The sequence below is a fragment of the Protopterus annectens genome, chromosome 3.part1 (assembly GCF_019279795.1).
Source record: "Protopterus annectens isolate FY-2018-M chromosome 3.part1, PAN1.0, whole genome shotgun sequence".
In the NCBI taxonomy this organism is placed as follows: domain Eukaryota; kingdom Metazoa; phylum Chordata; order Ceratodontiformes; family Protopteridae; genus Protopterus; species Protopterus annectens.
Window position 1 is genome coordinate 1543767415 of NC_056732.1, and position 12219 is coordinate 1543779633.

Below are 12219 nucleotides of genomic sequence, written 5' to 3' on the forward strand. Positions count from 1 at the left end.
GAGGGGGTGGTGGTGTAGAGGTGAGTAAGTGATTTGAAAATACTGGAAGGGACAGCAGGGTAATATTTGAGCTAAGTTCATCTGCTAATCGACTGGCAATGTCCTCTGGGTTTGAGCATGAGATATTCTTTACTATTAGTTCTGCACAGTGCTGGACATCATTTCTGAGGTTTCTAACATAGTTAAAAAAGGCTTTGTCATTATCCTTTATCTGGGTTGCTCTTTTTACATAATATCTTGCTTTGGTTGATTTGATCATGGTCCAGAGTTCCTTGTTAAATTTAGCAAGAACATTTTTGTCATTTTGAGAGTTCAATTTATTTTTGCATGCAAGTAGTTGTTTTCTTTTATTATACAGTCTGCTTACATTACGGTGAATCTTCTGTTACCACCTAAGAACAGCTAAAACTTCTGAAACTGTCCTGTGTAATAACACCCCTATGAACCTATGTGACGAGGTTGCTTAATTCATGCTACAGACCACTGACCTAACTGTCTTAATTATTTTCTTTTCCATGGTTCTTTCATTCAGTTTTACTACTGCACTGCTGATGTCTAAATCAGTACACGTGGTTTCACTTGTTTGTGCAAGATACGAAACATAAATGTGAATGTAAAATATCTACTTTGTACTCAGATTTAATGATATCATGAGGTCTTACCATGTGCCAAAATGACTTTCTTCATTGATACACCTTATTCCAAAATGCAAAACAAAGCATTGAGGGCAGTCAAGATTATAAAGGAGAAACATACGGCACTTCTTGTGAAGAGTAAAAAAGACAAGCTGTATATTGAGATCTGTTGTTCAAATGACTACACTATATGGTTTAGGAGCTTCTCTGACTTTGCTGTGTGAATTATACTTTACTTATATGTTGTAAAACTTTTATCTAGTCCCTTGGTAATGTGCTGCATGTTTCTTGCATATTATTATACAGTACTCTTAAGTAACTACAAATATTTCAGCAGAAAAGTTACTTTTTAATGTAAGCAATAAGTACCCTCAGAAGTAGTAACAGAGGGTTGGCTTAGGAGGAGGGGGAGTTTTTTGGGGAAGTGGTTTAATACAGAAGTAGGAACAATAGTTAGAGCTTTAATAGACTAAGGCAGTGAGAAAGCTGCTGCAGAGAGGAAGAGGAGGAAGCAGGGAGCGAAACATCACAGCAGTGTAGAAACAGATTTCAGTGTCAGAAAGCTCTGCATTTGAAGAATAGGATGATGGATGCCCAAGATCATGAGATTTTTCAAAATAGTGTCAGCTGCCCCTTTGCTAATGGAACGACTTCAAATTACTCCGTTGGAAAACAGGGACAGGAGAGGTAAGACTGGTGCATTAATGAAGAAAAGGAGAAATAAACTTATATTGTAAGCAAAAACTTTTTAAAATAACTGAGAAAGTGCAGTACATTGTTTGAGGCTTGTACTACCTGCTGATAAATATTTATTTCATAATGATGCTGCAAGATAAGGGCAACAAGTAAATGTTTCAACATATCTTTGTTTAGTGCACCTCTGTTTTTTTTTTTTGGGGGGGGTACACAAACTATAAGGTTAAAAACTACCATGGGAATGTAAGGATAGATTTCTTTAAGGTCCTCACAGAGCAATAGACTAGCAAGTACCTATGAACCTATAAACAATTGGTAATGAAGACTCTTTCCTCAGTAAGAAAGTACAGTCTTTGTGTCATACTACCCAGTGCCAAGGTCATTAGTTTTGCCTAAAGATATTATTTTCTTTCATTAAAAACGTAAATGCTTAAGTGCGATTAGTACATCATTTGTATTGCAAAAAATTACATAAAGCCTCATGAAATTTTAGTATGTAAACTTTCAAAGGGTTAAATGTGCCCTAAAAATACTTCATGGCTGCAAATATTCTTCTTATCTACCTAACAGGACAAAAAGATCCCTGTGTAAGAAAAGCAAATACATTTTGTCAGAGGTTCTACTCCATCTGGGCATTGTGTGTGTGTTTAGATAACAGTCTAACTTTTCAGTATTCACTTCATTACAGGAATGGAGATTCAACTGTGCAGTTTTACTGGAAGTTATTTTTTTTTGATAATCAAGCCAACCCCACATGCTTGTCTGACATGTTTGTTCCATCTGGGAGGGACCCCTATGGCCCATTTGTTCCCTGGGACAAAGGTCACACAAAGCTTGAGTGGTGCCATCATTCTGAGAATGATCAAAGTTTTTTTATTTAAGCCCTGACTCCATGCATGTTTGTTGGCATCCAAGTGGTTGGCATGCAGAAAGCCTTTACAATTCATTTTATGGTTGTACATGATCAAATCATTTGGCCCTAGTCCCCATGGACAAGCACCTCCATCATATTCATGGTCTCCTGTGAGAAGTTTACTGAGGGAAGTGTGCCCATGAGTACCTACCTCTCTCTTTCCTTTTGAGAAGAGGTGACTGATTCCTTTTCTCTCCTACACCAACTACAGTAGGCACCCATGATGCTAGGCAAGCTGAAGTCACCTTGTCTGTAACTAGGGCTTTACCTCTCAGTGTCAATGGAGCTGGATGTTGTAGGTTAAATTTTAAACAGATGCTGTAGTACTGACTTCATTTTAAAATGCTAAGCTCCGCATTACATGTCAACATATTAGTAAGCTTAAGTTTGATTCCTGATGCCTCCTTTTTGTCTTGATATATTTCTGAACTAGCTATTTATTGTTGCTGCCTAAATCATGCCTAAGAGATCACATGGGAACAAGACACGTGTGTCGTGAGCAAAAGAATAAGTAAATACTCAGATTGCACTATTATACAGTCACATTTATACATAGGCTTTTTCATTAGTGAGCATTACTGATTTCCCAAAAGTAGAAACATCACATTCTTAACCTCAAAGAGTTATTACCAGTAGCAGAAGTGTACCTCTGTCCATTCAATTCTGGTGCATTTAGAGAAGAAGTCAGTATTAATGTAATAATTAAGGGATAAGACATGAGAGGGCATGGTGCATTAAAGAATATCAGCACATACCAGGTGCACTGTGAGATACAAGGTTCATAGGTTGGTACTAAGCTATTGTTTATACAAGCCTAGCCAGAACAATTCCCTGGCTATTTCTTCCCATGCTATTTACTTCCCTGGACCCCTGTCTAGCAGGGCGACTGACGTGATCCCTGGGGTGAATTTCCTTTCTCCCATCCAATCATCAAGGTTCCTTTTGAAGAGGGCCAAAGAGGTGCTCTGCTTGACATGTATGGGCAGTCTATTCCAGAGTCTGGGGAGTCTCTGGGTTAGGAACCTATCCCTCCAGCATGTTTTGTTTATTGTAATGACAAGGTTTAGATCCCTGGAGCATGTGGCTCTGAGGGATTGGGATTTCTTTAAGTGTAGCATATCCAACAGCTCTGGGTTTGACATGGCCTTGTATGTTAAGCAGAGATCGCCTCAGAGTAGACGATATGCGACAGAGTATAGCTGGAGTTTTTTAAGGTGGTCAGCATAGGGCATCTGATTTAGGCCTGTGATTCTTTTAGTGAGGTATTTCTGCAGCCTTTCCAGTTGTTGTAGATGTCTTGAGAATTACATACCAAATGGGGCGTTGTATTCTATAATGGATCTAATGAGGGATGAGTACAGTGGGACAATGACCTCCTTTTTTCTGGATGAAAAGCACTTAGTGATGAGGTGTGCCACATAGAAGAATTACCTGACTGTTATGGCGATGTGGTTATTGAAGGTGAGACCCCTGTCCACCTGTGTTCCTAAGTCTCTTATCACACTTTTGGTGTTTAGTGTATCGCCACCTATGTGGTAATTCACGGGTACATGTTTTTTACCAAAGGGGATAACTATACATTTCTTGGCATTGAGCTTGAGCCCATAGCTCTGGCACCAAGCATCTGTTTCTGTAAGGCCCTTTTGTAGAGTATCGACATAATTTGAGGATTCAATAATGGCTGACAGTTTGCAGTCATCTGCAAACTTTGTTAGTCAGAGTCCCTTAGTGTTGACCTGTAGAAGTAGATGCCAAACAAGAGAGGTCCCAGGACTGAACCCTGAGGTACTCGACTTGTCACTTGTCTGGAGCTGGATTTGGAGTCAGCTACTTTTACAGTGTGGGTTCTGTCAGTAAGCCAGTTGGCAACTCATTGAGTGATCTAGGGAGTAATGCCCAGCTTAGTAAGTTTATCTATGATTCCAGAGTGGGGGATAGTGTCAAAGGCCTTGGCGAGGTCCAGATAGGCAGTGTGGACAGCCTTATCCTTGTCCACGGCTCTGGAGACTGATTTGAAGAAGTCAGTCAGGTTCAGGAGACAAGATCAGCCCTTCACAAACCTAAACTGGGTGGGGCCTAGTGTTTTAAGGTTGACAATGTCTTTGTTTATAAGTTCCATGATAATACGTTCCATGGCCTTGCAGATCAGGCTCATCAGACTGATGGGGCAGTAGTTCCCGGGATCCAAGGTGGATCCCACCTTGTGGAGTGGGATAACTGTAGCTGTGCACCACTCAGTGGGCATGAAGCCTGAGGTGAGGGTATGATTAAACATGACACTTAGGTGAGGTGCCAATTCATTTTGTAATTCATGTAGTACACAGCCCGGGATTTCATCTGATCCCATGGATGCTGTATTCTTAGCTTTGGCTTTTTACCTGTGTGGCTGTTATTACTGGAATTTGGCAATCTTCCACTATTGAGATGGGCGATTTAGGGGGTGAGAGGGGGTTGAAGTTGGCACTGAATTAATCTGCCAGGATATTGGCAATATCCTTGGGATCAGTATATTTAATGCCATTCTGTTGTAGCTCAGAGAAGATCTGAGCATTGCCATTTAGATTCTTGACATAGTTATAGAATGCCTTGCGGCTGTCTTTGGAATCTTTGGCAATTTTATATTCGTAAGTAGCTTTGGAGGATTTTATGAGGGATCTCAGCTTCTTACTGAGGCTGGTAAGGAAGTTTTTTGGATCCTGGGATTTTCCTCTTTTTTGCAACAGTTTCTTCTGTTTGTTGTAAAGTTTGTTTATGGCAGGGGGCCACCAGATTGGCTTCCTTTTTTTGGAGGAGAGCATCTTGGTTCTATTTGGGATGGCACGATTCATGCATGAGTGGATGTGCTCGTACAGTGCCTTAGTGTACGACTCAGCAGTCAAACATTCAGTTCCCGTCTGCATGGGTGTCATGAAGTTTATAACTTCTGACTTGAGTAACATGAAGTTGGCTTTGCAGAAGTTTTTTTATGAAGGTTTCATTACTGGGGGGTGGGGGTGGGATGTGAATGTTAAGGGTGATTAGCTTATGGTCTGACCTGACCAACGAGGGGTGACCATAGGTGTGTAGCATCAAATTGTCATGTCGGTAATGACCGGGTCTAGGATATTGGAGCCCCTGGTGGGACTATGGATTAGTTGATCCAGGGCATTAGAATTTATGAATTCCAAGAACCATTGGGCAAAGGTGTTGGTACATGAGTAGTTTTCCCAGTTAATGGCAGGGTAGTTGAAATCACCCAGTATTAGGGTGTTTGTTTGTATATTAATATTTTCCAGTATGTTTAGAAAGGTGTTGTGAGAATCTTGGGGCATGGTGGGGGATCTGTAGCAAGCTACAATTTGGATTGCAGTCTTACCTAGTGTTAGTTGCAGCTGGAGAATTTCAAATACATTGTGTTGGGCAACTAACCTGGTGGTGTGAATATCCTTGGTGAATATGGACACTCCTCCACCTTTAATGTTTCAATCCTGGTTTGGTGGCCGAAAAGTGTGGTAAGAGTTGTAGCCTGGTATAGAAGGGCTGCTCTCTGGAGCCTTGAACCAGGTCTCAGTTACTGCACAGATATAGATGTTCTCTATTTTTAGGAATGCCTCGAGAGAGTGCATTTTGAGGTTTAGACTTCTAGCATTGAGTAGCATTACCTTCAGATTTTGCATGCTTGTACCTGTTACGGTGGTGGTTTTGTCCTTTGAACTTTGCCTAAAAAATGCACTATAGGGGTGGCAAGAGCATTAGCCAGTAACCTGAATCCCAGGGGCGACAGGTGCATACCATCTCTAATTAAGCATCGTGGTCTATCAATCATGCCGTTCCAGGCAGACAGATACTGGATCCTCTTTGAATGACACCAGAAGCTTAGCCAATTGTTGAAGTCAATAATTTTGTCCTTATATTGTGGTATCATTCTGGGCGAAGGCAGGATGCTACTCAGGGCTAGGGTTATACCTGTCTGGGCCACATGATCCGAGAGGTCTTTCATGTTTCTTTTCATGTAGTCCAGGGAGGTAGGTCTCAAGTCATTCACTCCAACATGGACAATGACAGAGTCATATTTGTACTTGTTGTGGAGTGACTTGAGTGCATGAATTATGTGGTGAATCTTGGCACCCGACAGGCAGCTCACTGTAATTTTCTCCTTGCTCAGCCTGGTGAGTGGGACATCAGTGTGCCTGACTATAGAGTCACCTATGACTAAAGTGTTAGGTACATTGGCTTGCCTTAGGGGCTGTTGCTGGGTGGCACACTGGTGTTGTGAGTTATGTGACACTTTGGTTGTGATTGGTGTTTGTTTGCGTTTCAGCTTTGGAGGTCCTTGTTGCTTGGGCAGGTTACAGTTAAGGGCCTCCACATATGTGGATTTAGTGTTGCTATGTGTGGGTATTGGTGATGTGAGTTTGGAAGGTCTATGTGTTGCTTGAGGTATAGTGTGGATATTAACCTTCTCCTCTTGACTGTCTAGCACAATCTTGGGTGTAGAGAGCTTTGCTTCCAGTTTGGCTATGCAAGTGCATCTCTCACAGGTTGTAGTGTTGGGTGGTAGGAGGAGAGGGTTGTCTGTGTACATCAGGCAATTGCTGCATTGCCCCGGTATGCCCAGATTCACCAGGTGGACAGGAGAAATCAATGGAAGCTGACCCTTGGACATGCCTGGTTTGGTGCTTTTTTTGAAAAGTACAGGAGCTGTTTTCCCTTACCTTAGCAAGGTACTTTGCAATTATAGGCTGTTTAGTGCCTATGATTAATTTATCCTTATTAATAAGGAGAGTTGAGTGCTTGTATCAGTGTAAGGCTTCCTAGTGCTTTCCAGCAGGTCTTAGAGCAAGTGCTAGTCACAGGAATGCTTAAGGGTAAGATGAAAAAAAATGGTTTATCCTAAACACTGCAGTGTGCATTACAGAAGTTAGATGTGAAAGTAGTTTTACCTGTGTAAAAAGTTAAGTTTTAGTGGAGAGTCACTATTTTTAAAACAGCAAGATAGATTGAAAGGGGGTGATCACTTTTGTATTCCAGTAATATGGAATACAGTAGAATGGCCAATAAATTTAAATAGTTGAAGGGGGGTGATTTCACAAAATGATAATTTTGTGCTTACTCACACAAGCCAGTGAAAGCAGGGAGGAAATGAGATATATGGTCAAATTAACATAAGAGGCAGGCAACTAGAAAGACAATGGTATTTAAGAACTCAACAGTGACAGGGTGGGGGGGTGGGAAAAATGTCTGCCTGACTCACAAGAGACAGAGCTGTGGTGGGGGTGGGGTGTGAAAACATTTCTGCCTGACTCACAAGAGACAGAGCTGTGGTGTCTTTTGAAGTTTTAATGCAGTTAAAAGCAGAAAAAAAGGGAAACAAACCTTATGCATTTATGTATGCATATATATATATATATATATATATATATATATGTAGTCTGGCAGATGCCACAGAGTGTTAAGGCTCTGAGCTACAGTTCCTCTGGAGCAATGTTTGAGTCCCTCAGTCCTCATGTGCCTACTGTGTGCCCCTGAGTAAGTCACTTAACCAGAGATTGCTCCTGAAAAGGGACTGTGTCTAGTGAACCTCCCTAGTTAACAAACTGTTATTATTATTATTATTATTATTATTATTATTGTTATTATTATTATTATTATTATTATTATTATTGTTATTATTATTATTATTATTGTTATTATCATTATTATTCTTTATTTTCACTTGTTAAGTTAAGAATGTCCATCTGGGAGGTACGATTTCCACCATTTCCAGTAGATTACCCTAATGACAAATCTAAGCAAATAAATAACAACAGACATTATACAGTTAGATAATACAGTAGATATGAAACAAGGCATAGTCAAAGCTCATAAGAGGATAAGAACTAAAAGAAACAGTGTATTACAGAACTTAACAGTGACATATCCTTTCTCTAGCATCATCCAATATGGATGTCTGCCTCTATCATAACCTATGGATGTCTCAACCATCATCTGTTATTACTTCTTCCACACAACCTACTCTACCACAGAACAATCTGTGCAATGTGACAGACTATCTCTCAAAATGTTGTCATCTACTCCTAATGCTTTCTAAAACCATTTTATTCCAATTACTCCTCCTTCCTCATTACTCTCTCTCAATCACTACTCTACACAACTCACCTCTTGAAACTCAACTCACAAATTAGTTTAGTAAACCAAACAACCACAACTGGCAAATTGATCACAAACCAAAATTAACATAAAAAAACCAACCAGAAACTTGGCATGCTTTATAGACAGAACACCTACCTCACATCTGCCACTACTAATTCTTCCTCCTCCTTCCTAATACAATCCCTTCACCTCCCTTCCCCCCTACCCTTCTCTAATTCTTCCCCCACTAACTAATCTTCAGTCCCCTTTAAAACAACAACTTACCTCCTGTTACAACAAAAATGGCAAAATCTGCCCACTCCACCACTGCATCCCCCTCCCAACATCTAAATGGCTAGAAACTCCCAATCAACTAACCAACCAAACAACAAATATACCCATAACTACTCTCTCCACCCTAGCCTCCCTCAACCCCTCCCTCTCTGCCTCTCTCTCTTTGCCTTTAAAATGCGCTCTCCTAACAGAGTTCTAAAATCAACTTGAAGTACAAACTACTTGAAATCCCCAGGCAAAAAAACTTCTTTTCTTTCTTCAGCCTCTCTCCTTCCTCCTTTCCTCCTCCCTCCACACTCCCTTCACACCTCACACCTCTCCAAAAAAAAAAAGTCTCTTCTCTTTTCTTTTCATCTAGCTTCTCAGTCTCTTGTTCCCACCCCCCACAAACTAACTCTAACTTATTTCAATTCACCAATACCACATTCTTCTACTTCTATACCTTTTATTATCTTCTAAATCAGTATTATTTTACATTATTTAATTCTAGTACATTTTCCTATTGTTTTTTTAACTGTATGACTGCTATTCTAATTGATGAGTTCTACATTTGTTTGTTTTACAATATTAATAACTCTCTGTACTAATATTGTAACTTAAATGTTGAAAAAACCTTCTGTTATCTATTATTTTTTTCTCCCCAGGACTCCATTGAAAACGGGTTCTTTATGGCCCAATGGACTATCCTGGTAAACCAACGGCAATAAATAAATAAATAAATAAAATAAATAAAATATGTTCCAATTAATGTTCTAAGCATAGCAATCTAAGAAATAAAAGCAAGCACTTACATGTGTTTTATGATATAAATCTTGATATAAATCATTAGCAAATGTAGCAAGTAAAACTAAATGGTATCTTAAATTAGTATAATTGTTCAGAAGGAGTGCTATATATCAAGGACTACGTACACCAAAAGGATGGCAGTATCCTGTGATATAACACATGCTGGTATGTGTTATTCATATTATACACTGAGCTTGAAATGTGAATGAAAAGATTATATTTATAGAAAGTTTACAATTTCAAAATGATTTGTTTTGATTTAAGTGGAATAACACAAATATAAACAAGCTATTAAGCAGCATTCTATTTAAAAATTGCTTCCCATGTCTTATTTATTTATTTTATTTTACATTTGTTGACCAGGCTAGTCTAGCTGGATACATGTCTATTTTCAATAGAGGCCCGGGGAGAAAAACTCCAAGATAGACATATAAAAAGTCATAACAGATCAAATTATAACAAATATACAAATAATGCAGAAATTATGACAGGTCTCAACAAAAATAATAGCATGAAAATATATGTAACTTTTTTTTTTTTTTTTTATAAATATCAGAATACAATAATCAGTGGTGATGAAATAAGCAGTAAGCATCAATAGGTAGTGTGCAAGAGATGGTCTATATGCAGCATATAATAAAGTTTATTTTCAATAATATGGTATTTTACTGCTCTAGGAAAATATTATAAGTTAAACAGCAAGTATTAGTTTAAAAGGAAAGAAGTTAGTCAGGGTGAGTGCAGCTGCATTGCCAGTGGGTCTTAAGGAATAGCAAAAGTTTCTTTTTAAAGAGTGAAAGAGAGGTTAGAGTTGTTAGTTCAGTGGGTAATAAATTCCATAGCTTTCCTGCAGAGTTAGTGTACAGGGAGTCACCTGATGAGTTATTTGATTTTGAAATGTTGATCAGCAGTTTGTTAGAGGAGCGTTAGGTTCTGTAGGTTTTTGTAAGGTTTAATGATTGTGGAGAGTACTGGGGTGTTAGTGGGTTTATGCAGGGTCTTATGGACAATGGCAAGCTGGAGATATTTAAGGTGGTTGGCAAATTCTAGCCAGTCTAGTTGTTTTAGGTTCCGACAGTGATGTGTTTGGAAGGAAGAACCTGTAGAAAATCTCGCAATATTATTGTAAGATGTAGCCAGTTTGTTTATGTGATTTTTTGAAAGATTAGTATATACAGAGGAGGCATAAAATAGAGCTGAGATCAAGTGGGTTCTGGCTATAGTGGTCCTAGCTAGTGGTGTAAGAAAGGGCTTCATTCTGTAAAGGGATCCTAGTTTTTTGTTCACTGATTTTATTGTGTTGTTTATATGACTATCAAAGTTTAGGTTATTGTCTATTGTTATTCCTAATAGTTTAGTGGTTGTGTTGGGAGAAATAACAGTGCCATCATTAGATGTAAGTATGAAATGAATAGGGGTGGAGTTACGGGTTGGTGTAAAGAGTAACAGTTTAGTTTTTTTGGGGATGAGGAGGAGACAGCAGTCTGAGAACCATTGTTCTACAGTGTTGAAAGCTTCTTGGGTAAGAGATGTAAGTTCAGTGTGAGAGGAGGCTGTACAGATAATAGTAGAGTCATCTGCATATTTAATGCAGGTAGAGTGTGGGAGTGCTGATTGAAGGTCATTAATATAAATGGAAAATAGGAGTGGGCCTAAAATAGAGCCCTGTGGGACACCAAGGGAGATTGGAAGGTTGTTAGAGAGATTATTTTTCCAGAGTACAGCCTGTTGCCGGTTTTCAAGGTAAGATTTAAACCAATTAATGGCTAGTGTGTTGAGTGAAAGGGATTTCAGTATGTGTAGTAAGAGTTGGTGATTAACCATATCAAAGGCTTTAGATAAATCAATGAATACTGCAGAGGAAAGAATATTGTTGTTATGGTTTTTATTGATGCTGTCTGTGAAGGATAGAAGGGCAGTGGTGGTGCTATGGTAAGGTCGGAATCCATGTTGACAGTTGGTAAGTAAGTTGTTATGGAGAAGGTGGTCTAGTAGTTGCTTATGGATACATTTTTCCATAATTTTAGCAAGACGAGATAACAGAGCTATAGGACAAAAGTTAGAATATTCTTTGATCTGGTCCCCTTTATGTAGTAGGATAATATAAGAAATTTTCCAGATGGATGGGATAGTTTCTTCACTTATGGTTCTGTTGATCAGAATGGAAATGGGGTAAGCAATGGCTTTAGCTCCTTTTTGTAGGAATTCTGCTGGGAGTTGGTCTGCTGAGGGGATGGTAGGTTTTAGCCTTTGGAGAAGGAAGCAGATGCTGGAAGTAGATACTGGTTGTATATGAAATGGAGGGGGTGGGATTATGCTAGAGGTGAGCAGATTTCAGGTATCAGGATATAGATGGCTAGCAAGCTTTTGGATGGCATCTGTGAAGAAAGAGTTGAAGTCGTTAGTGGTTTGAGAGGGATTGTCAGGGTTGGAGCCAACTGGGTTGGGAGTGATTGATTGACCAGGGTATAGAAGTTTGTTAATGCTAGCCCAAAATTTTTGTGGTTCCTTGTGGTAGGAGTGCTGTAGGTAAAAGTTCTTCTTGTCTAATAGGATGGCGTTTTTAGTAGTATTTCTATATTCTCTAAAGATTTGCTGATCTGAAGGATTTTTCGTGGAACGCCATTTTGCCCAGTATTTGTCTCTGAGAAGGATTTTTTGTCTAGTATTATTAGTAAGCCAGGGGGCTGGTTTAGTTTTATTTCTAACAGAGCGTGAAGGGGCATGATGGTCCAGGATAGCTAGGAATGTTGAATTGAAGTATTCTACTGCTTCATTGATTGG

At 39.2% G+C, this 12219-nt stretch overlaps 1 protein-coding gene across 1 annotated transcript in view; it reads left to right on the forward strand.

Annotated features, from left to right (window-relative positions):
- Window positions 1-1112: 1112 nt before the first annotated feature.
- LOC122798558 (nitric oxide synthase, brain-like) overlaps window positions 1113-12219 on the forward strand; it is a 638878-nt gene continuing 627771 nt past the window's right edge. The window contains exon 1 of the mRNA XM_044067612.1: window positions 1113-1322. Coding sequence (XP_043923547.1) covers window positions 1219-1322 — 104 coding nt within the window. The 5' untranslated portion in view covers window positions 1113-1218. The remainder of the gene's footprint in view (window positions 1323-12219) is intronic.